Here is a 26743-nt window from a genome sequence, read left to right on the forward strand (position 1 = left end):
GCCCAGGCTGGCTTTGAACTGGGATCCTCAGATCTCAGCCTTCTGAGTAGCTAGGATTATAGACGTGAGCCACCAGCGCCTGGCTCATCCCCCTTTTTATAGACTAAAAAATTAGGGCACAAAGTTGTTCAAAGTCACACAGCCAATAAAGGTATAAAGTTGGATCTATTATTTATTTACATTAAAACTGACATCTGAAAAACAAAAAATAAAGTTTATATATTGCATTTAAAATTCATCTCAAGCAATACATTTTTGTTGAGTACTCATGTGCAAAATACTAATTTAAACTGATAAACTGGTTACCCAATGTTACAAATATAAAGTACTTTAAATATTATCAAAATAATTTTCCTTTTTGTGGTTCACAAAAACAAACAGAAACACCACTACTTTCAAATTAGGTCTTTTCGATTTCCAAAGTCCTTCTTTAAAACAGAAGGGAACAAATTCCAATAATGCTTTTTCATTGCATCCATTATTTCAAATCTTATTGGAATACTTGAAAATTACTTGCTGCTAGCGAGAGTCACCTAAAAACAAACCTTGATTTCACAGAAAGTTTACAATGATAAGCAGACATCCATTTAATTGATTACAGTGTAAGTTATATATGTGTATATTAAAAAGGAAAATGACAAGTACAAAAAGGGGAGTTCTTCAAGGAAGGTGGTGAGCTGCCATGGATTCTGCTTCTCTTGATTTTCTGAGTAGGGCTTGTCTGAGGGCACTAATTTTCTCATCAAGTTCAGCCAGAGAATAGTTCTGCTATAAACAATAAGAACACAAATTGCTGAGTAAGACTCTGAAGTATCTTGATGCAGATAAAGTGCTAAATGAACTATAAATATTTAAAATATTCAATACCATGAGATGTTATTTTCTTCTTCATGAGAATAATTGTAAAACTGAACAACTGTCTATAGTGAGTGACCTGAGGATGTATTTAAAGGCATAAAAATTACCAAGGCTTAAAAATATTTCTTACTTTGTTTCTCTTACCTAGTGACAAAGCGCTCTTGAGCCTTTGGTACTTTGATATAAGTGAAAGCTCTTAACCAAAATGAGTATTTTTAAAACTAATACTTAAAAAAATATTTTAGGATTAGTCTGCTTAAAATACCTTACAATTCTCTTCTGAGGAATCAACTAAAATCAAGCACTAATACTGGAAACAAAAAAGACTGTTCTCAAAAAATTATTTAAAATTTTACGATTTAATAACATGCTAGTCTTAAAAACATTTTCAAAAGTTTTCCCCAACTTTAAATGTATATTACCATTAGTAGGTCTAGAAAAATCTTACAAAGATTTACCTAATTAATGAAGTACTTTGAACAGAGGTAGACTTAAGTCATCCTCTAACAAACATCTTTTTTTATTTAACTTTGTGTGTATGTGCAGGTCCTGGGGCTTAAACCCAGGTCCTGGTCACTGTCCTTGCCCTTTTTTTGCTCAAGGCTAGTGCTCTACTACTTGAATCACAGCTCTACTTCTGGCATTTTTTGGTGGTTAATTAGAAATAAAAGTCTCATGGACTTTCCTCCTCCAGCTGGCTTTGAACCAGGATCCTCATATTTCAGCCTCCTAAGTAGTTAAAATTACAGGTATGAATCACCAGCACTGACCTTCTTTTTGATTTATATACGACTAATTAAGTCTTTATCTTTGTGCAGAGGAGACTCCTAGACTCCTTGAGACTGAAGTTACTTGAGCATTAATTATTTCTAAGCATTTATTTTGCTGTTGATATATTTGTCTACATTAAAAACAGGATAGGAATATTTGTATTCAGTTAACCCATCTACTGCCTATTGCCATCATCTACTGCCCTTGCAATGAATTATTGTCTAACTTAACTTCCATTTTCTTTAGTCCTAAATCTTATCAGGCTATGATTTAAGAGTGACTAGAGTACTCACTTGTTAACAATGCATAAAACCCATCAATCCATTACAGAAGTCAAAATGAAGATGCAGCAATTCAACTTACTTGAGGTGGTTGAACTTTTCTTCTTTTGCCAGAGAAGTTCTAGTTTAAAAGAAAAAAGAAAAAAAATGACTAATGCTTAAAAAAAGAATCTAAGCATCAAGTCCTTTATAGAATACTGTATAAAACATGGGTAGCCTTGAAGAAATATGACAAAAATAAGCTGAAAAACTTACCAAGCATTATCTTCTACCAACATATTTTTCTTTGAAAACTTTGAAAGTTTCCTGCCAATGTTTTTTAAATATATAATGCTATGAACACTGCAGTAACGTGTCTGTCTCTGGAAAATACATACTTTCCCATTTATTACATTAATTATCACCTTCTAATTTTCCTGAGTGATGTGGAAAGAAATATTCATGGGAGTGTTTTGTTTTTTTTAAAAAAAAAAACCCTTCCTTTCCATTCCAGGCTATTTATTGAACAAGCAAAGCAGCAATAGCCAGAAAAAAATGGAATTTGCTAGACTAGGCCAAGAGGTGGAGGTACACAGATACACACCCCTTGACTATCATGGCATCATAAGTAATATGCATTTCTTTATCCGCTGCTTGTCTGTGTGTTTGACTCAAGAGAATGCTGATCCCACCACAAAAGTCTTTTGTCAGTGACTGAAATGGGAATGGGCCCAATTCTGGCCAATGAGCAATCCTTACTTACTGCAAGCCTACAGGGGACTAAGGACTAAGGAATTTCTAGAAAAAGCTTCCTTACATCTTTTGAGAGGAAAGTACTCAAGAAAGAATTATTGTGGACACTGCTATAATGTGACTGAGACATCTGAAAGTGCTGTAGCCATTTTGTCATCTGCCAGCGAAAGAAATGGTGAGCACTAAATACAGTATGAAGGAGTAAGATTTAGACCCTAAATCAATTAACTAAATTAAACCCTGAAAGACTGTGTTATCATTGGACTCTTTTTTCACAATCCACCGTGTAAGCCAGGTTTTGTTTTGTTTTGTTGCCTATGGTGGAATATTTACCCCAGATTGACCTGAACTCGTTATGTAGCCCAGACTGGCCTCAAACTTTGATTTTCCTGCCTCAGCTTCCAGGCCATTGAGCTTATACCTAGGGCTAGTTCAGTATGTTCTATCTGGGGTGGGAATGTGGCTCAGTGGCACAGCACTTGCTTAGCATGTAAGGGGCCTTGGTTCGATCCCAGTACAGTAAAATGTGGGGAGAGATATCTTATATTTTAAACTGACAATTACTGAGCCTTTTATACCTTGATCTGATGAATTCCTTAGTTGTACAACATCACAAGCTTTTGAATGGTAAACTAGTAAAGGCATATTTTGCAAAGAGACTGAGTATATGAAAAATTTTCCATGAAGCCAGACACTGGTTGCTCATACAATACAAGCTACTAAGGAGACTGATATCAGAGGATGGTAATTTGAAGCCAGCCTGGGCAAGGGAAGTCCATTAGACTTTAATCTCTAATTAAATAGCAGAAAGTTAGAAGTGGAACTGTGCCTCAAGTATAGAGTACCAGCCTTGTGTGAAAAAAACCACAAGAGTGGAAGCCCTAAGTTCAAGCCCCAGTGTCTGTGAATACATGCATACATGAAAATTCCCAGGAGCATTTCTGACCATTGAGATTTATAAAAAATTAAAACTTGGGCTGGGAAGGTGGCTCGGTGGTAGAGCGCTTGCCTTGCATGCATGAGGCACTGGGTTTGATTCCTCAGCACCACATAAGCAAAAAGAAAAAAGCCGGAAGTGGCGCTGTGGCTCAAGTGGTAGAGCGCTAGCCTTGAACTGAAGAGCTGAGGGACAGCGCCCAAGCCGAGTTCAGGCCCCACAACCAGACCCAAAAACAAAAAAAAGAAATTAAAACTTACTTTCTTTTGTGTCAAATATCTATGTATTATAAAAAATAGGAAATCACTGTGAAATTAAAATTATTTTAAGTGAAATAATAGAAAGCAGCTAAAGATATGCTCTTTCCTTTGCCAAAATGCTGTAGATAACCTAGCATGTGGCCTTTGGGTAAGCAAGGACTGAATGTTGAATCTTCCCATTGCTGGGTCTCCTAAATATCCAAGGAGTGGCTTTTTTTTTTTTTTTTTTGGTCTGGTCGTGGGGCCTGAACTCTGAGCCTGGGCACTGACCCTCTCTTCAGCTCAAGGCTAACGCTCTACCACTTGAGCCACAGCACCACTTCCGGCTTTTTTTTTTCCTCAGTGGTGCTGAGGAATCAAACCCAGGGCCTCAGGCATGCAAGGCAAACGCCCTACCACTGAGCCACCTTCCCAGCCCCAGGAGTGGCTTTTTTTATAAATTCAATAAAAATATATTTCCCTTTAATGTCATTACACTTTAATCAGGAGAATATTGATAGCTTCTATATCATTAAGCAATAGTTTGCTTAATGATATAGAAGCTATCAATATTACTATCATACAACCAGAGTGAAAAATCAAAATGAGGAGAATAAATAAAGCTCTCAGTGGATCAACAACTCAAAAACATAATAAAATGACTCACTGGTACTTACCACATATACTCTTGCCTGGTAAACTAAACTAGCTTTAAACTTTGTTTTGAATGATAAACTAGTAAATGTATATTTTGACAACTGAATATAAACAAGGTTTGATATTTGAGAGGAAATACTTGGAGCACAGAGCATTAGGGAAACAGCTGCAATTCAAAATGATCTCTTCTCCCCCATTCCTTTATGTTGGCAGGTAATTTACAACTACATTGATCATTTCTGTATCATAATGAAAAGATATTATGCACATTCATCCAAAACCCAGTACTGAAGTTCAAATCCCATTACTGCCATACAAAAAGTGTAACTATACAACTAAAGTATTATAAATGAAGTACTATGCAAATATACTTATAAAATACATTATGCTTGCTGTTTTCAAATGTCATAATTTAAAACCAGTCTTTGGAAATATTCATAAAGATCCTATCTTTAAAATCTATTAAGCTGGGCTGGGAAGTGACTCAGTGGCAGAATGCTTGCCTTGCATGCATGAGGCCCTGGGTTCGATTCCTCAGCACCACATAAGCAAAAAGAAAAAAGCCGAAAGTGGCGTTGTGGCTCAAGTGGTAGAGTGCTAGCCTAGAGCTGAAGAGCTGAGGGACAGTGCCCAGGCCCAGAGTTCAGGCTCCACGACTGCCCCCCCCTCAAAAAAAAATACACTAAAATCTATTAAGCTACCTCTTAAAAATTTGAAACATCTAAGACATTGTACTTATATATATATGTAGTGAGATCCTGAAATAGGAATATAAATGAGAAAAGATTAATACCTAAAAATAGGTAAGAAAAGCTGATAGATATTGATGACTGGATGTAGGAAGAGGTCCTGAGTCAAACCCTAGTATTGTCAAAATTTTTTACATATAATAAATAAATAGCATTAGTCTTATCATCCCTCAGGTTAATTTTTTCACTTTTTTTCTTTTTTTTTTTTGTCGGTCATAGCGCTTGAACTCTGGGCCTGAGCACTGTCCCTGCGCTCTTCAGCTCAAGGCAAACGCTCTACCACTTGAGCTACAGTGCCACTTCCGGTTTTCTGGTGGTTTATTGGAGATAAGATTCTCACGGATGTTCCTGCCCAGGCTGGCTTTGAACCTCAATCCTCAGATCTCAGCCTCCTGAGTAGCTAGGATTACAGGCGTGAGCCACCGGCGCCCGGCTAATTTTCTCATTTTCTATGGTTCTAATTTTATAGGCTTAGAAATACAAAAACATAGTCTATATTTTTAGTTCTTCCTGATCCTGCAATCAGGCAGACATCAAGGGTCAGACTTCAGTGACAGTTACAGTGTTATCATCCACAGAGGTTTTAACTAGCATTTAACACAGCTTCTCAGTTGTCTCAAGAGTAAGTCCTATATCTCAAAAAACTTAAATCACATTGTATTTTCATAAAATATTCCACCTCTAGATTTTTCTAAATACAACCAATGACAGAAACTAGACTTTGCTTTGTTGTCCCCTCTTTCTACTTGCTCAGTAGCTCTCAACTTTGCTTTCCTACTTGTATTTATCTTTTCTATTCTCATTATTTCAGAATTTTACTTCACATCTAAGCTAGTGTAATACTGCCTCCTTATCCTTAATTATCTTCTTATTCTTAGTTATCTCCTATATCAGCTAAATCTATCTAAATACTATTTTCACGAGTCAATTCTCTACTGAAATATATTCAAAAGCTCCCCACTTTCCCTGCCAATAAAACTGATATAAAGCTTGTAGGCATTGCATTTATGATCCTCTACAATCTGTCAGTTCTATTTCTTTAACAAAACATTTCATTCTATGTATAATAAATTCGTACTACACACACACTCACTCAAGCACATACATATACACTAAGGCTGAAGGTATGGTACCAGTGTTAGGCAAGTGCACTGCTCTGAATTCAAACCCTGACAGTGGGTAAAAATCAACGGAAAAAATTTAAAAATAAAAATAAACACCCACAAAATTATAATATGGAATACTTATTTTTCTATTAAGTAAGTCTAGGTACTTTAGGATTCAGATTTAAAAGCAAAGGGATAAATGAAGAAAGGTCTTTCTAGAGGCATCTGACACTACCATATTCTCTTGCAATATCAATTCTATTATTAACAAGAATTTTATATTAACAAGGTATGAATCTGAAGCAAAAAATTACCTGAGTTCTTAATCACTATTATTAAGAAGTTGTATAGAGAGAAATATTCAAAGAATAATCCTACAGAGGTAACAATGCTCGCTATGAAATGTGCTCATTACCCTACTCACGTAACTGTAACCCCTCTGTACAACATTTTTACAATTAAAAAAAAGAATAATTCTACAGGAAGATCTTTTTAAGGTATAGAACTACCAATACATTTTCTAAAATTAAGATAAAGGAAGTGACTGATTCATCCTCATTTATACACTACTTCACAGATGAATTCTGGAATTAAATAAATGATACTATTTAGTGAGTTTTTTTGCCATGTGCTAGTTATCTTCTCAATTAATCTGTGCTTCAGTTCTTACTACTTTTTTTCTCTAATACTGAGAATCTAGGGCCTCAGGGCCATGTGCTTGTTAGGCAAGGTGTTGGATCACTTAAGCCATGCCTCAGCAGCCTTTATACTTTCATAAACCTCATTTCATATTTGAGAGCAATATATCACTAAAACTCTATTTCTGTGTTTCAGGATCTGCTGCCCTTTTGTGTTATGACTTACTTTTCTCTAAAAATAGTTCTTTTCTGTGCCTCACTGTAATATCCACTCTACTACATAGGAAAGATTGCTACTCTATCAAAAATGAAGTTTATATACATTTGCATACCACCCAACATATTTACTTATGAGTTTTTAAGGTAAATCTAGCTTCTACATAGATACATATATATGTGTCTATGACTGTATGCGTATCTATGTATGTATGTGTAATATATATATATATATATATATATATATATATATATACATATATATAAACAAGGATCCTGTTTCTCTGGGCCTGACTTACTTAACATTTTTTTTTCCAAGTCTTTCCATTTCTTTACAAATGGCACAATACTATTCCTCTGATGGATGAGTCAACTTGCATTGTGTATATATCCCACATTTTCTTGATCCATTCATCCATCAAGAGGGAATCTGGACCGATTCCATACCCTGATAATCAAAGTCCAGCATACAACAGAAGCAGGTAATTGAAACAGATGAGGTGGGGTTAAGGGGAATAGGGCATATGAATGAAGAGAGGGAAAATGCAGACAAGAATTCAATGTATATCCTACAAATTTAAGAAGAATAAGGCAAAGGGTGGATAGGGGAGGGATGGAGGGTGGATAGGGGAGGGATGGGTGAGAATGTTGAAAGGGGTGACATTGATCAAGACATTGTACTCATAAACTGCTTTGTTAAATGGCAATTCCATTGTACAACTACTTATGACAGGAAAATGGCTTAAGACATTGTGGGAAATGTATAATAAAAAGTCTCCATTACTAAAATGTGTAAATATTAAAATATTCAGGAGGGAGAGGGAGCTGGAGACCAAACTCAAGGCCTTGCACATCTAGGTTCAAGTGTTCTAAACTGAACCACATCCCTAGCCCTGAGAATAAGAAATTAAAAGAAATAGTATATTAGCCCCTTACACATAGAACGTGTCCCTTTATCTTTGAATTATTAAAATATCATTTCCATTACAGATCACTGAATTACACAATGAAATATCGGGAAAATACAATAGTACTTTATTTTTAAAAGACATTGATACTCACAATAGACTGAAAATATTCAGGAGAGATTCCTTCCAATTCAAGGATTTTATCTTCAAGTTTTTTAATTCTCTGATAAATATCTCTTGGCACTGGACCACCTAAAGACATTAAAAAAAACTTTGAAACACCAATGACTAATTCTTTCTTCTTGTAATTTTTTACTCTTATACAACCATGCACAAACATTTATGCAAACAAATTAGAAATACATAAGCAACTTAAGGTGAAACAGAATGGAATATTTAGTTAATAGTTTCACATGGTATGCCATGAGACAAATTAATACTTCCTCTTTTTTTGCGGGGGGCGGGGGTCCGGTCATGGGGCCTAAACTCTGGGCCTGGGCGCTGTCCCTCAGCTCTTCAGCTCAAGGCTAGCGCTCTACCACTTGAGCCACAGCACCACTTCTGGCTTTTTTCTTTTTGCTTATGGGGTGCTGAGGAATCAAACCCAGGGCCTCAGGCATGCAAGGCAAGCACTCTACCACTGAGTCACAGTGAGTTACTGAGTCACATTATACTTTGTATAATGCTAGTTTTGTGTTAAATTCATTTTACAAGGTAATGAATAGTTTCTGTATACAACACTTTGTATTTCTGATAGGCTATGTAAATAACTTGGGGGGAAAAATGCATAGTGACAAGTGACAACTTAATTCAGTGGTTGCAGTATGTCCTATCACTATTTAATTCATATTTCTACCAATATGCAATCTTTTTTTTGTTGGTCCATGAGTCTTGAACTCTAGGCCTGGGTACATTGTCCCTGAGCTCTTTTTGCTCAAGGCTAGTGCTTTACCACTAGTCAGTGACACTTCTGGTGGTTAACAGGAGATAAGAGTCTCATAAACTTTCCTTCCTGAGCTGGCTTTGAACTACAATTCTCAGATTTCAGGCTCCTGAGTAGCTAGGAGTACAGGGCATGAGCCACTGGAGCCTGGCCCATTATCTTTCCTTCTTTGAACAGAAGAATATTAAAAAGAGGCTTTCTAATAAATTCTGAATTAACAACCTTTTGGGGAAGAACAATAGTAAATTAAGATCACTCAAATTTCAAGTTCAAGAATATATTCTTAAGCTGGGTGCTGGTGGCTCACGCCTGTAATCCTGCTACTCAGGAGAATGAGATCTGATGATCCCAGTACAAAGCCAGCCTGGATAGGAAAGTTCGTGAGACTCTTTAAATATCCAATAAACCACTAGAAAACCTGAAGTGACGCTGTGGCTCAATTGGTAGAGCACTCGCCTTGAGCTGAAAAGCTGAGGGATAGTGCCCAAGCCCAGAATTCAAGACCCAAGACTGGCCAAAAAAAAAAAAAGAATATATTCTTTCACTCTTACACCACCAATGCAATCATTCTAATCCTGACTACTACTATTAGCTCCCTGAATTACCACAACTTTGGATTGATCTCCCGTTTCTGCCTTGCATCAAGGGTGTATTCAATTTGTTTAAATCTTTCAATTTCCAACTTATCATTTCACTCAAATGAAACCTTTATAATAGTCTATAAATCTGTACACTAGCCTACAAGGCCCTACATTTTCCCTATAGATTTCCAGCGACAGGTTTCTTTTGTTCTGTAACTCAATAAAGCACCATGATAGCTTTCGCAATTGTGGTTCCATTTACTTCCATAATTCCAAGTGTTGCTTTGGCTAGTTTCAGGATTTAGCTCAAAAGTTACCTTTATCGCTAAGGCCTTCTCTGACACCATTTAAAAAATATCAGTTACTACTACTACTTTCCAATACTCAGCACTACCTATCTTCTTGATTTTCTTTATATCTTTTTTTTTTTTTTGGGGGGGGGGGGGGGAAGGGCCGGTCGTGGGATCTTAACTCTGGGCCTGGGCACTGTCCTTCAGCTCTTCAGCTCAAGGCTAGTATTCTACCACTTGAGCTACAGTGCCACTTCTGGCTTTTTTTCTTTTTGCTTATGTGGTGCTGAGGAATCGAACCCAGGGCCTCATGCATGCAAGACAAGTACTCTACCACTGAGCCACCTTCCCAGCCCCTCTTTATATCTTTACCAGCCAACATCTTGTTTATTTATCTCTCTATTCTAATTTAAGCTCTAGAAAGAGTTCTGTTTTTTTTTTTTTTTTTTGAGTTCTGTTTTGTTCTATGGGCCATAAGACTACAATGCTTGGCACAGAGCAAGCACTCAATATTTACTGGTTAAATCAATACACGATTAGACAATCACTATGCCATTAAAGAATATAACTTATTTCATCAATTTAAATTACATTTATTTTTTACTTTTAAGCATTAAAAACTCTAGGACTTTGTTGAGAATATATTCTTTATCTTAGGAACTTGACTGTGCTCCTGAATAAGGTAATTTGAGTAACTTTTTTTAAGTTGGCTTCTCATATCCCTTATACCTTTCAGAGCTAGTTCAAGTTACTAGGTCATAAGGCACTGCCTGGACTATACAAGGATCCTTGTGCCTCTACCATATGCTTTGTATCTGCCCTTTAAAATTCTACATCATTATTAATCTTTCTCCGATCTATATTATAAGTCTTTGAAGCCAGGGCCTCTAGCCATATCATCTCAGTGTTTCTTATACTTTAAAATAGTGCTTGGTACATAGTAAGCATCCAATAGATATTTATCCAAAAGTTAACTACTTGACTATTTAACTGGTCAGTTCTTTTATACAGTTGCATCTGGAATTCATTTCCTTTTGTGGGAGTGATTCTTAATGTCAATGCCTTACTTCTCTTAAAAACTTATCATTCCCTTATCTTCTACCTCTAGGTAGCAAATATCACAGCTAGGCTAGCTTTAAAATATCCTGAACAGTATTTTGATCTCCTGAAATTTGTTACAGACACTATTCCCCCTTTTAGAATACCTGGCTCTTGGAAAATTCTTACTAATACCTCAAGGGCTCAAACATCACTTCATGCCATCCTTTGACCTCTCCCAAGAGCTAAGGCTACTTCTATCTTCCTCTATATTGTGTACATATCTGAAAGTGGTAAAACAAACAAACGGTTATACAATAAACATTTGGGTACCTGCTTTGCTCTAGGCATTGTACTAGCTACTAGCTACTAATGAACTGGATGAGACCTTATTAGCTAGCATAGAACATGGACATTAAATGAATAGAGGTATAATAACTCATTTAAAGGAATGCAGGAAGCAGCAGGTGCTATGAAACCATATAAAAAGGGGATCCACACCAGTCTAGGTTTGGCAAGGGAAGCATGAACACAAAGGCCATAGGGCACCAGATGATGTGAAGTCCGGAGATATGCCTGAAAATATGGGAGTATCGTATCTATAATTATGACTTCCTCTGACCCCAATATTCTTTCCCTTCTCTTGGTAGAGTTGCTTTTATCTTCAGCCACTTTTTTTAAGCATTTCATGTAACTTATTATTTATAGTGCCTGTCTACCCCAAACAGAATTTCTGTTCAGATGTAATCTTAACATTTCAAGCAGTTCAGTACTATTTGTTGCACAAATGTATAAATACTAAATTTGTGGCACGTAAAGGCCACAGAAAATCATTAATCTGTGTAGAAACAAAATTGGGTTCAAGCTGAAAAAGAAGCAACTTGGCCACAGAGTAAGTAATGAACTGAAAGAGAAAGTTCAGTGGCAAACAGAGTAGTTAATATCCTTCCAACAGTCTAAGGCAGAGATCTTGGTGGCTTCATCTATAAAGTCATGGAGATAGACAGAAGTGGGCAGATATGGAATGCATTTCAAAGTCAGAACCAGCATGACATGGTGACTAAATGGAGGAGACTAAGGCTTGACCTCCAGGTTGATATTTGGGCTGGGCTTCCAGTTGTTATGTACACTCTTGGTAATGTTGCTTGAGTTCTCTAAACTTCATTTTCCTTATTTGTACAATTGTTAACAACACTAAAACCTCAAAAGGGCACTATTAAGCACTAAGCTGATATATACATAACACTTTCATAGTGACTGGCAGTTATGTTTAATAAGTGTTAGTTCATTTTCCTATGGTATATATTTATTGATTTGCTTATCCTTACTTAGAGATCCTTGAGAAGTAGGACCACATGTATTACCACTCTATACCTGGTAGCAAGTGATAAGAGTCAGAGAGGATTCTAAGTTCTGAAATTGATCACAGGAAAAGACCACTTAAGTTTTCAGCTGTGACTTCAATAAACAGACTAATAGATCTATTTGGAATCTGTTACTTACTGACTAGCACTTTCTCAATTTTAGGAAAGTAGTTAAAATATGAAGAGAAAAAGCATAAGTAAAAACTGAATTCCTTGAGATCAGTTAACAGTATATTTTTTTAAATTTTAATTGTAAAGGTGAGGTACAAAGGGGTTACAGTTACATAAGTCAGGTAATGAGTACATTTCTTTTTGAACAATGTCACCTCTTCCCTTATTTTCCCCCAGGTTTTTCCCTCACAACCACCCTCCTCCATAAGCTGTATAGTTCATTTTCAACATAAAGTCTAGTGAGTAACACTGCTGAATTAGTTCACCCTTTGTTCTACCCTTTCTGTGTACAATTCCCAAATCAGACAAATTTACATAGAAAAGTTACAGAAATTAAAAACAATAACTAAAGGGAAAAAACAAAACACAAAAAGTAAAAATCTAGTTTCCATTTCTTGAAGTTAATTTCATAAGCATCACTTTATATGATCATACACACATAGCTATTGAGCCTTTGTGATCCTCCCCTAAGAATATCCTCCTTCTGTCTCACTGTGTGAATGTTTAGAATCCTGTTTTTTACTTTATCGTGTCTAAGTGTAATTTTTTGTTTTTTACTGTCCATTAGGTTTACTTCTAGATTTACAGGCACATTCTAATTATTACAAATGAGGGAAATCATACAACCTATGTTTCTTTGGATCTGGCTTACTTTGCTTAACGTAATAATATTTTTTTCATATCTGTACCAATCAGACATAATGGATATCCAACAATAATTTGGAGATCAACTGAGTAAGGATTTCCTTAACCACTTGTAAACGTACATTATGGGGCTTAGCATACTCATTGCTTACCTGTGTGCAATCGCAAGTGAGCCTCAATATTCTGTAGTCGTTCTTCCACAGCCTGATTACCACAATCTCGAAACATGCTGGCAGGTTTATGACTTGACCCTTGGATTCCTTCAGGTCTAGTTTGTGGCCCATATGTATTCACAACTCTAGAAACTAAGTTAAGAAACTTAAGGCTGGTGTAAATTTACATTTCAAAAATAGGAAAAGAAATTCTAACAGTACTTTATATTCTTTTCATGAAGATATCACAAACCCAAGGATGAGGAAAAGCACTATCTTTGTTTTAAAATAAACACAATTTAAGTGGTAAAGTTTTAACTTCTATTTTGCTAGTACTCTAGAATAAACTTCTGCCAGTGACAAAGATAGTGTGTGGTAGGTACTTACCCTTTACGTGACTTTTAAATCCAGGGTAAGGGGTAAAAATGGCATCAGTTCTTGCACAACTATTTTCTAAGGAGAATTTAGATGAGTATTAGTTTAAATGTATTCTTAATTACAAATATATGAGATTTTGATAAACTTCTAGTAATTCATATTACTCATAAAAGAATATAATTTTAAATAGTAGTAATAATTAAATTACCATCATATACAAATTAGAACTGAGTAAATTTTATCTTCTACAATGAATCCATATCCCCTATTATTTTAAATTGAATGTTCAGATTTACATACAGAAATCCATTAAGTAGTATAATTTCATACCTTTTTTTTTTTTTTTTTTTTGTCTGTTATGGGGCCTGAACTCTGGGCCTGGGCACTGTCCCTCAGCTCTTCAGATCAAGGATAGCGCTCTACCTCTTGAGCCACAGCACCACTTCCGGCGTTTTTTTTTTTTTTTTTGCTTATATGGTGCTGAGGAATCGAACCCAGGGGCCTCATGCATGCAAGGCAAACACTCTACCACTGAGCCACCTTCCCAGCCCCAGTTTCTATTCTTTTTTCATACCATTTTTAATGAAAGCCAGTATTATTAAAAAAACCTCTTAGGCCTTTGGGGAAAATAATTTATATAACATATAGTACCATAGTTTAACTTTACATTATCATTAGAAACAGAACTCATTTTCACTGCAATCTTTGTACTAAAATATAAAATATTTTCCAAACTATTTACTTAAAATCCAGGATTTTTGACATTACTGACCAAGTTAGTAAATATCTAATAAAAAATGAACTGCATAGTTAACATATTTTACAACACATTAAAAAAGACCCTGAAATCTCAAGTACAACCATACTTTCCCACTCTAGGATTTCCAATGTTCATTTAAAAAAAAAATCCTAATAAAAAATGTTGCATATAACTGCTGGGTGCTGATGGCTCATACCTGTAATTTTGGCTACCCAGGAAACAGATCTGTAGATCAAAATTCAAAACTAGCGAGGGCAGAAAAGTTCATGAGACTCTTATCTCCAATTAGCCACCAAAAAGCTGGAAGTGAAGCTGTAACTCAAGTGGTAGAGGACTAACTTTGAGCAAACAAGCTCAGGAATAGTACCCAGGACCTGAGTTCAAGCCCCAGGACTGGCACACAAGCAAAAAAAGAAAAAAAAAAGCCATACAGTCCTTTTTGTTTTGTTTTTTCTAAATGCAGTAGGAAAGATATGTTGTGAAAACTTGTTCTAAAACTTCTCCAAGTAGAAAAGTACATTCTTTAGATATTGAAGTTGAACTGTCTGGGGGCAGGGGGAGGCGGGAGGAGACTGCAAAAATGTCAAGATACTATTACATATTAACACAATTATGTCATATATTATACAATTTGTAGCAACACATACTAATGCTTGAAATAAAAATATCATTAATTGGCAATAAATAGCTGAAAAGTTCCTTTAACTGCTTTGTAAAGGAATGGTGAGTAAAAGAGGTACTGAAGAAAAATTCTTTTATTTAGAAAAGTTTTCCTTTATATATTTTGAGTTTCAACAGTCCATTGTCTATACTATGGTCAAACTGAGAGGTCTTCTAAGGAATACACTAACATACACCAACATTAAAATGTATTTCTGTTTATTGAAGTTTAATTGCTCTATTAGTAAGTTAAACTGAGTAAATAATTCCAAATCTAGTCATCTTTTACATCTTTAGATTAAATGTAGTCATTTTCTTTTGATTTGGAGAATCTCAAAGTATATTGAAAGGGTGGTGACCTCTCCATTCTTTTCCTACCCTTTCACTGGGCCAAGGGTTAAATAAGAAGCTTTCATCCATTCCAGAACTATATTCCAAATATATACATTAACTGACCCATCAGTGAGGAATTCAGCACGGTGAACCTATGAGTGCTAGCCACTCTCCACAGCAAATCTTGCTAGCACTGTTTGGAGCCAGTGAAGGACTGAATAGGCCAAGGAATCCTGCTGAGCATTTCAATTCTTGTCAATTTCTATCCCCTGGTGGTTTATAATAATAGAGTTAGCAGGGAGAACTGAGGAATAACATTAGTAACACATGTGCTTGCTCTTTCAACAAACCCTTTCTTGTGAGCTGCTTGCAGCTGGGTTGTGGTACCTGGGATTTTGCTACTGTTGTACCTGTTCTGCAAAGCTAAAGGGAAAATATACCAAACTTAGAGATACACATGTAAAAGTTAATAGAAAAATTCAGTGTAGGACTCAAACTGAATCTGTATTATTTCATTAAAAGAATCATTGTATACTGTGATATGAGTCATTTCTAGGTTCATTTGACAGTTCTATATTCATAGTTAGCCAAGAGATAATCAGAAGTAACAAAAAAATTTTCATCCCAATTATGAATCCTTCTCCATAAGTTTTTCTTTTCTAAGGACTACTTGTCCTAAATATTACTAAAATTCCTGAACATGATGTAGTTCTACTCAATAGTTTGTATTCTGCAGCATACCTACAGCTCTGTAAATGTACTATACAATCAAATGAAGAGGGAAAGGGAAATGTGATGAATAGTAGCAATGTATATGTTATGAGAGAAAGGAAAAAAGCTTAAATCCTCATAGTCTTCATGACAAACTGGCTGAATTGTAACATAAAACATTTTATATAGCTCAGGAGTAGTAAGAAAACTGCTCCCTCTTGAGGAAAATTATTAACTTTACTAAGTTCACTTTATATTAACATAATTTCACAAGTCCATTTTCAAGCTTGAAATCTATATTGCTCTGTACCTTCATAATAATGAGACTGAACCACCTTATATTTATTTGTGTAACAAAATGAAAACCAGTTTTGTAATAGACTATTATTAAATACAAAGAAATTACACTACCTTAGTAATTGAACACCTGTGAAATAAACTGAATTGTGTTCTGAATGTCATTTAAAAAAAAAAAAAAGGAATAGAGCAACTGTAAAAATTGCTTTAAAAATGCTATGAGAGCTGGGCACTGGTGGCTCACACCTGTAATCCTAACCACTCAGTAGGCTGAGATCTGAGGACTGTAGTTCAAAGTCAGCCTGGGCAAGAAAATTCTGGGAGACCGTTATCTCCAATTAACCACTGAAAAAAAAACTGAAAATAGAGCTGTGGCTCAAGTGGTAGAGTGCTAGCCTTGAACAAAAACAACTCAGGACAGTGCCCAGGCCCTGAGTTTAAGCCACAGGTCCAGCACACACACATTAAAAAATTGCTGTGAAAATTAACTGCTAAGTAGTTACCTTGATTACAATCAATAACATTGCAAAATTCCCTGACGTTGTTTTCATTTATTTCAGCTTGTTTTCTTTCAATAAATGCAGATATCCTTCTGTCAATCTACAAGCAAAAAGTATGTTTTACTGATATAAACACAGTAGGGCTTTTAGAAAGTAATAACCCCACCCCCCTTCCCTCATTCCACCAAAGGTCTTACTTCTGCTTTTCCAGCTTTTATTTGAACTACTTCTGGATCAAAATGGATCTGTGCCTTTTTCACATCTCCTAAATCACAATCTTTATGCTTTTCTTCCTCTTGTTGATCACCACTAGGAAATTTGGCATTTAGTTCATCCTTGTTCATAGTTTCTGTTTTTTCTATCTCTTCAACAGCAGCTGGCTTCTCCTCCTTAATCAGAGGTTGAAGTTTTTCTAAAAAAGGCTGAAAAGAACAAAACTGCATCTGCTGGGTTCAAACTACCAAAATTAATGATATACCTAATATAAACTTCCACTAGGTAAAAATTTTAATATAATTATTAAATATAAAAATTGGCACACAAGGATATACATGTCTAGTCATATACAAGTACTTGCTAATTTCTGCTATTGTGATCATTACCATTTGCTATAAATTTGTTTATTTAAAAAAAAGAAAGAAAACCTAAGGAAATTTAAAAATTTCTTTGAGAAAATCATTCTGTCAGTCATCTTTTATTTTGTGCCAAATCAAAGCCTTCAGCCTCTGGCACCAATGCCACTTAATTAACATGTCATTCAAATGCCTTCTTAGAACACTAAGGCTTAGTATTTTTCCTCCTTAACAGGAGAGCCACAGCTCTCACTCAGCAAAGCCCTGCATTATCGCTGTATCACTGGAGATTCTCCACTTGAAACTGCAGTTGCCTAAAGTGAATGAGAGAGCTTGGACATGAAATATATAGGTGTTATGCTGAGTGAACACACTGGCCTTTCCTGACATGGCAGGCTATCTTCTTCTTGGGTCATAAGATTAAATTTTACAAAAGAAAATGAAACAGAAAAGAAAAAAAAAAAGCTAACAAGATCCACGGCTGAAAACAGGTACATGCTTATCACTATACAGAGGGGACAAAAAAATATCCTATTGTACAATGTAAATTGTATTACTCATTTTACTTCAATTCCTCTCTCCCTCCTCCCAAGCCTCATTTCAATTCTATAGCTCTTTACTTTGCCCTTTATAAACAAGGTTAACTATTCTTTTAATGTGAAACACAGTTAATTTTTCCCTGGAAGTCACTGAATGCAAGATTGAAAATTAATGTCTATTCCATTAGTCAAAACACACCAACACTTACCAATGTTCCAATTTTTTCATACCTACAATTTTGCTTCCATTGTTAGCCATACCAAATACTCTCCTGAAACCCTATAACATCTTCATCAGAATAAAGCCACCAGTACAGTTTGAGACTTCACATTTTATACTTTGATTAAAGATAAACTGCAACTGTAGCTGCAGATGTTCAACTGCAACAAACAATGCCATAAACTGTTCAGTTATTGAACTGGAATACTAAAAAATATAACAACTCATAAATTCAATTCAATATTGACTTCCAATATCAGAGATGAATTATTTCAAACTGTTAAAATAGTGACTGGCTACTTACTAAGATGAGACATTAATGTCACAGAAATTACTTTCTTTTTAAAAACTATGCTGAAACTGTTTAATTGCAATAGACACTCCAGGATGTGTCATGCTGGGATAATGCCACTTCTTGAACCACTGAAAGCACTCCATGAGCCTCCAAACTCACCCAAGGCATGGAATCATTATCATAGCATGACACACACCTGCCGTGTCTTATTGCTTAATTATAACCCACCATAGATGGAACTGTATTGAATTTTCAGTGCAAGTCTAGAATTGAATAAAACTACATTCATCCAGTCTCACTCACATTGGTCTATTGAATTATATTCCCTTAAACTGTCCTGATTACTACAGAAATTAACAGGTTTAGATTTAATCTAGGTCTAAGTAGCCTTTTATTAATAACAGTACTAATATGGTGTTAAGATAGAACTGATGAAATACTCAGATAATTTAATCGCAATCAATTTCTATTTTCAATATCAAGTTAACATTTCTAACAAGAAATTTACCTGTAAATGCAAAATGTGTTGCTCAAGCACACTAAAAAGCAATGTAGGTTGGAATGCTGAGAGGCTCTGGAGCTTGTTCCAATCGATTGTAATTTTCACCACATCATCTTTGAGGTTAAGCTTCAAAAGGGCAAACCAGCAACATCACAAAAATTACACGATTAAGCTGGGATTGTCACAAAAATAAGATTGTTTTGCAGTAACAAATGTCTATTCTGCTCTGTTATCAAGTTTTTAATGATAAAATGTTCTACTTAATTATCATCTTAAAAGGCTCAGAAGGTAGTTTCCATTTTAAAAAATAACATCTTGTTTGAATTCTATTTTTATGTCTGTATAATGGGACCATCTTAGAGATTAGACTATTCATGAAGGATAAAAAGATGAAGACTTTTCAGATACTTCAGCATCTAAAAAAACCCTTTGGATGGGGTCCAAAATAAGCTTGTCTTATTCAGAATTCTCTTACTTCCAACTCAAGGAATTAAACAGAAGCCGTACAACTGTTTTTAAAAAGTTCTAATATGTTTTTCTTTGTTAAACATATGCACAAATAGAAACCTAAAATACTTCATTCTTCATTTACATTTTTATTGTTTCCAACTTCAATTTTTAGAAGAACTTAAAAATCAAGATTATTCATAGATATAAAGACCAGGGATAAATGGCAACTGGCTTATCTACTTCAAAAATTAAACTATTACTTAGTTATAGAAGTCTGAAGCTGAAAAACAGTAAAATAGAAACTGGATAGAATGTCCAGGCTTTTGGCTAAAAAGTATTTTCTAGTAAGAGGTGAGGTCTTATTCATTAAAATTCCCTATCAGTTTTTAATTTATTAGAACAAAATCATATCCAGAAAACTACTAAGAATCTCACTATAAAATTAATACAAGATCGATGAAAATGTTAAGAGAGCTTCCCTTTGTAATCATTTTTTGTGTAGTATAAGGGTATATTCTATAATGGAATCAAGTACATTATATTTTAATTTTCAGGGAATAATTTGTTAAAAATTAGTCATATTTTTTATAAAACTAAAACATGTTACATGAGTTCAAATACAGATCTTATTGTAATGATAAAACTAAAAGAAGAATCACTGCATATAAAATCAAATAGATTCCAGATCAACAATATTGAATAAATACTATGTGACAGAAATTTACTTCCAGAAATTTGCTAGAAGCACTTTAAAGCCCATGTTTGACAGACATGAAGGGAAATTTTTGTAGGCTTCATTGGTAAAGATAAGTTTCTATCAATTTAATTGAGATTTCACATTAATGCATTAGCCCTAACGGGTATTACTCTAATACCTATGTAATGTTGTTAGACAACTTTTGTGTGTCTAACTCATTATCATATTTTTACAGTCCTCCAAGAAATCTACAGTTACAGAAACTTTATGAATATGGTTTTGGGAAAGAGCAGACAAACCCAAACCAAAACAACACATCTCATTTTCTAGACAATGTAACTTATAGAAAGTTAATCTTAATGCCTTGATCACATTTTCATGTCAGCACAGTATAATTATGTAAGCTTTCAAATGCAATTAAGGATATCTTGTGTGTTAAGAAAACTACATGTCACAAAAAAATGATCTCAATATGCCTAGTTATACATTCAAAAATTCCCCATTAGTAATATGAATTGTATCCATTTTTTACCCTGTGGATTTTGGTGGGGTAAATTAATTACTTGAGAATTTCTATAGACTAAACACACACTTTGAGTAGGAACATTAAATAAATACAAAAACCCAAGTTAACACTAAATCTTTAACTTCGTGAAACTGGGCCATTCAGTGGCAAGCAAAAAGGATAAAACCAGCAACTGCAATTTTAAGTTAGTACTTTTCAACATTCAATTTTTTGTTTTCTATTGAAGAGAGCTAGTAATACAACATTTAGGATGAATTTAAGACATATTACAATATACATTTTGATAATCCTTTAAGCATGTTGTAAAAGGAAATACTCCCAGGTGGAGTATAGTTTGGCTTTCAAAATACATTTAACCAATATGTCTCAGAAATAATACCAAAATACTATCATTTAATTGATGAAATAATCTTATTTTTGACACTCTGTATAGAAAGTCGTTTCACTATGTCATTGAAAACTTACAAATAGTTAAACACCTGACAGGTAAAGTAAGTAAAATTTAATCACTTTTCTAACTGAACTTGAAGAATTCCGATTGTTTAAATTTTTCTACGAGTTTGAAAATTTTAGTATGAAAAATACCTCAAATCTTTACGTCATTTCTCAATGTAATTTTTCAAAGTCCTGTAAATAATAAGTGAACTGTTTTTCCTTCTTGATGTTACAATATTAATAAACTTTAAGGCTCCAATATCCATGCTATAATGAAGTGCTGTTTTGAGCCTCTACTTAAAGGTCTTGAGTCTTAAGCGAAATATTAACAACAATCAGGTCTCTAAACTTAACATTTTTTTTTGCTGTCTTTGGTAAGCAACTGAGTTTGAAAGTTATCTTTTTGTTAATAATTGCTTTCTTACACAAAACTGTATGTGAAACAACAAATATATGGGGACTTTAAGAGATTAAAACCACCAAAGGCTGGTAAAAATAATTCTCACATTATCAGACAAATTCCATTTTCATAGTAATTGGCACAAATGCCTGGCTGCGTTCATTACCTTCACTAGTCCCAGCCCAAGAACAGACTAAGAAACGGCTCGTATTATATAAGAAATGTATTTTTAAAACAAAACATACTTTACTCATTTAAAACTTGCTTTGATAATTTGCTGAAACCGATTTTATCAAGGGGTGTAAGGACCTTTTAAAGAAAAATGCCAATTAGCATCCGCCAAGCATGAACTCATCAACTTTAATGCCTTTTACTTTTCTCCCAGTCGGAGAGAGTAAGAGATGCACATTAACAGCCAGAAAAAAAAGGGGGAGGGGAAGGGGGAGAATCAGCAAATCAACAATGTCCAGAGAGAGCTTTTCCCAAAATTTCAGGCTGCAATGACCAACCAACTGGTCTGATGGATAAACTGGAGGGGGCTGGGGGGGGGGGGGGGACTCTAAGCACCAGTTGCCCCCTAACTCCTCAGGGCAGTTTTGGCGCCTCCGTGCTCCTTTCAGAGCCAGATTTCTCCGAGACCACGGCAGCCGGGGCCGAGCTACGCGGGTACGGCCATCATCCAGCGGCCTCCACGGCGGCCGGACACAGCGGGGCTCGGCTCCCCCACCCCAGGCCGCGGCCCACACCCGGAGCCCGCTCCGCTGCTCCCCGCCTCCCGGTCCACCCAGGCCGGCCCCCCTCGGGCCCCCTCCCGGCTCCCTTCCCCGCTCCCCCGGCCTCCCCCCCCCCCACTCCCCACCCCCCTCCAGCCCAGCCACCTCCAGCAATGCCGGAGGAGGAGGGGCCGATGGGTTTCCCAAGCCCGGCCTTCCAGTCACCTGTCCAGCCAGCGTGTGCAGCGACCGAAAAATTTCGCAGAGCACTTCTTGGGAGAGATGAGGGCTGCAACTTCGTTCCAGGTCCCTGTCACCGCTGCTGGGAAAACTAAGCTCCGCGGCAGCAGCCATGACACTTTCGCTGCCGCCCCCACCGCCGCTGCGGAGCGACGCGCCGAAGCTCAGCCCCGCCCTCTTCTGCTTTCGTCGCTGTGCGATGACGTAAAAATCACCGCGTTTCAGAGATCCGTCTTCAGTCCTCACGCTCGCTCTCTTTAGGTGATTGACAAGCCCGAGCACCAATCAGGGCAAAGTCTCGCCTTGAGCTTCGAGAGCGGGAAATGACTAACGAGCACGAGGTTGTACCCTGTCTTTGCGATGGTGTGTGTGGATGTGGTTTGTTGGGATGTAGGGCCTGTTTCACAAAAGAATGGCACTATTATGCCAAGCTTTTAAAGACGCATCAGTCTCTTTTTTAACTTGTATTTCTTATTGTTAATATAAAAGTGCTGTACCGAGGGATCACAGTTAACAGAAATCAGATAAAGAGTTTTATTTCCTTTTGGACAATGTCACCCGTCTCTCGCTCGCCAAGTTTTTCCCTCCTTTGCCACCCCAAGTTGTGATAATTATACCGAGACTCACTCCTAAAATAGTTTCCAAGTGAAAACCTGTCCATCTGAATCCAACAGTAATTTAACACAGGTCATTTAATGTGACCATAATCTTTGAAGTCAGAAGAACATAAAGCTGAATTGAAATTTGACAAAGTATTATTTTTTGACAACGTATTATTTATCAGATAGCTTTGTTACAAAGACATCTGAAGAACACTGTAACCTTTTGGTCAGACTTTTATTAGAAGTTACAAAATTTGGAGAAAAGGTTTAGAAAATTTTTTAGTGTTGAGCTCTAGTGGAAAAGAAGAGGCTTGAAATCTAAATAAGTTAAAGGTAAGGCAACGGATTTAAAACTCTTTATTCTAATAGGCTAATGCATTTACAGAACTGAAAGCAAAGGTGGAAACTTGTACAATATGTATTAAGTTTCAGCATAAACTGAATAAAAAGAGAGGAATAGGCTTCCGGTAATAGGAATAAGAGCAGTAAAAAAAGAACTTCTTTTGCTTGTCCCTAGGAAGCCTCTTGGTTAGCTTTTATTTCTGAAGAAATAAAAAGGGATCACCAGGCTTGACAGGATCTTGAAAAATCCTGTCTCTTCCCTTGTTAATAGCAAAGTATGTGGCTGATAGTCAGCGTATGCCTAGAGATAGAAAAAGCCTTCAGAAAATCCAATGATAAATTGAGCAACCCTCTCAGTCAAGTCACTCATCCTAATAACTAATGTAAACCCACAATTCTTTGCCATATTACCATATACTTGCCGCCTCCTCCTCCCCCTCCTCCTCCCCCTTCCCTCCCCCTCCCCTCTCCCTCCCCCTCCCCCCTCTCCCCCCCTTCCCTCTTCTTCCTCCTATTTTTTTTTTGGGGGGGGGGGGTCAGGTGCCTGGGCACTGTCCCTAAGGGTTTTTGTTTTTTTTTTTGCTCAAGGCTAGTGCTCTTCTACTTTGAGCCACAGCACCACTTCCAGTTATCTGGTGGTTATTGGAGCTAAGAGTCTCACGGACTTCCCTGCCTGGGCTGACTTTGAACCACTATCCTCAGCAGTCAACCTCCTCAGTAGCTAGAATTACAGGCATGAGCACTCGCACCTGGCTGGTTCTCTTGTTGATACAGAATAATTACAGTGTGCAAGATTTTGTCCTAAAATAACTTATTTTTGTCCACAAACAGTCAACTTTGGATCTTTTTTTTTTCATCAAAGTGTGAAGAATTGTTTTCATCTATGAAGGACACAAATGCAACACATTTGGGAATATGCTTTGTATGTTAAAATACAACATAGTATGTATACATGTAATAAATACTGAAGATGTTGCTTATTTCTTTCTTTGCTATTTCTCATTTTAAAAATTTAAGTCCTGAACCCTAATATACAATTAACTGATGGTCAATACACACACACACACACACACACACACACACACACACACACACACACACACAGTCTATTTGTAATTCTGATGCGCATTTGATTCTTAGTAGTACTTAGTATTTATTAGTTCTTCCATGTAATAGTTTTCTGACTAATGACTGTTGTTACTTTTTCCTGATGCCTATTAAGCTAATTTCAGAAATTCTTACTTTCTTCTATATAATAGAAGTTTATAATAGAAAACTATTTTAAATTGAGGAGTTTGTAGGCTGAAAAGATGAGAATTCCTTTGGGTTAACTCCAAATAGAAATGCATAGATAATAATGCATGGCAAAAACATAATGAAGATTGAAATTTAGAAAGAAATAATTTTCCCTTTATAGAAGACTAATTACAGTTTATGAAGTGGGTTATTGAAAAATCTGCTGCCTGGCAGAAATGATTCAAAGTGGTGTGGTTAGCATTACCAACAGAATTAGAATACTGTCCTACAAGTTTATGCCAATAATTAATTGGGAAGATAGAGACTATAAATAAAATCTAGGCTACCTACCTTATAGCAACAACAAAAATAATGTTTTTATGGTGACTTTAAAGGCGTAATTCTATTAAATAATCTAGAACCCAGAAAAATGCCTAAAATGTTACATGTACTCAACTAATGTTTGTTGAGTATGTAATACAATTTTTTCCCTAATACAAAAAGGGGAAATACATTTATCATCTCTGACTCCTCATCACCTACTAAAGGACTCCAAGTTCCTCAAAATGACATTTAACAATTTTATGATATGACCTTTGCCTGAATTTGCAGGCTCATTTTCTTCCACAACCTATCTAGTGCTCCCAAAACGACTTTTTACATCTTTAAAACTTCACAAATCTTTCCTCCAGGACTTTCATTTATGCCCTTGTTGTCTGTTTGGGAACTCCTTTTTGTCTCCAAATTCCAATTAGGAGATCTTCCCTGGAAATCTTTCCTAACACCCCTTCTCACAAAGAGCTTATTTTCTCCTCTTCTAATCTACCCATTCTATTAGTATATACTTCCATTATTATACTGTAACATTTATACTCAAATATATTGAATAAATATTTCCCTACTGAACTATGAGTATCTGTATGTATCATATATATATATGTGATACTGAGATACCCTGGACAAATGGGGATAATGTTCCAGACAGGATGGTATAGGATAGTACTGGATTCATCTTGTTACTCAGAACTGTATGCAGTTTGGAATCATGAAATGCTTATTTCTGGAATTTTCACTTATGTTTTCAGACTATGGTTGACCACAAGTAACTGAAACTGTGGAAACATAGGCAAGAAGGAAATACAGTGTCAGCTTGTTCAGCTCAATTTATTTGGCTAAAATTAACAGGTGGATAAAATATAATAAAAGGAAACAAGTTTCTACTCCTGGAGGGTTATAAAAGATAGTGAACATGCTATAAACAATTTTCTTTCAAATAATGCAAACTTTTTTTTACTCTCTTTTGGGGCAGCAAATTTGTAATGCCCATGGTTTGATTCTTAGCCAAAACTCCAAGGAGTCCTCTGTGGTCCATGAGCTTGCTTTCTTTGCAGAGTCCCATTCTCCCTGATACTCTGTCCTAAGATTTTTATCTACATCACCTCCCCCAAACCTCTATCACTGCCACTCAACCCAGGAGCTTGACGGGATTTTGTTTACATGTCACTTTCATGATGTAATGCTGGAAATTGCCTGTAAGAAATACATTCATGCAATTTTAGGGATCAAGCTAAGTGTTTCCTTTCTCTTTAGGGATTTGGGCCTGTGTTTCTTCTTTTTGATGATGTAGATATTTTCCCCCAAAGGTTCATATGCTAGAAGCTTAGTCCCCAGTATGTTGATGTTAAGTTGGCAAAACCCAAGCAACATTATAAAGTAACTAGGTCATGGATACTTTACCATCAAGAATGGATTACTGGGGCTGGGAAGGTGGCTCAGTGGTAGAGCACTTGCCTTGCATGCCTGAGGCCCTCAGCACCACATAAGCAAAAAGAAAAAAGCCGAAAGTGGCACTGTGGCTCAAGTGGTAGAGCGCTAGCCTTGAGCTGAAGAGCTGAGGGACAGTGCCCAGGCCCAAAAAAAAAAGAATGGATTACTGCTGCTTCTTGACAGTGGTGAGGTCTAGGTGGGGTAGATCAGTTCCACGAGGGCAGCTTTTTTTTTTTTTCTTTTTTTTTTTTTAAAGTGGGGCTGGGATGGTGGCTCAGTGGTAGAGTGCTTG

General features: G+C 36.1%; 1 protein-coding gene across 3 annotated transcripts; it reads right to left on the reverse strand.

The window, feature by feature from the left end:
• Positions 1-154: 154 nt before the first annotated feature.
• LOC122106506 (MAP3K12 binding inhibitory protein 1) lies at positions 155-22670 on the reverse strand. 3 transcript variants are annotated; one of them, XM_042677864.1, is made up of 9 exons: positions 22490-22670; positions 19050-19169; positions 17113-17337; positions 16919-17015; positions 13664-13729; positions 13277-13429; positions 8247-8344; positions 1993-2031; positions 155-765 (listed from the first exon to the last, which is right to left on the reverse strand). In XM_042677864.1, the coding sequence occupies exons 1-9, from the start codon at positions 22616-22618 to the stop codon at positions 661-663; spliced, it is 1032 nt and encodes a 343-aa protein (XP_042533798.1). In that variant the 5' UTR covers positions 22619-22670; the 3' UTR covers positions 155-660. The 3 variants fall into 3 exon arrangements, 2 of the variants coding, with proteins under 2 accessions (XP_042533798.1, XP_042533797.1); XM_042677863.1 differs by having other exon boundaries at positions 155-768; XR_006147191.1 differs by having other exon boundaries at positions 697-768; positions 1923-2031.
• Positions 22671-26743: the final 4073 nt, after the last annotated feature.

Source organism: Dipodomys spectabilis, unplaced genomic scaffold (assembly GCF_019054845.1).
Source record: "Dipodomys spectabilis isolate Male_0828 unplaced genomic scaffold, ASM1905484v1 ptg000042l, whole genome shotgun sequence".
NCBI classification, from domain to species: domain Eukaryota; kingdom Metazoa; phylum Chordata; class Mammalia; order Rodentia; family Heteromyidae; genus Dipodomys; species Dipodomys spectabilis.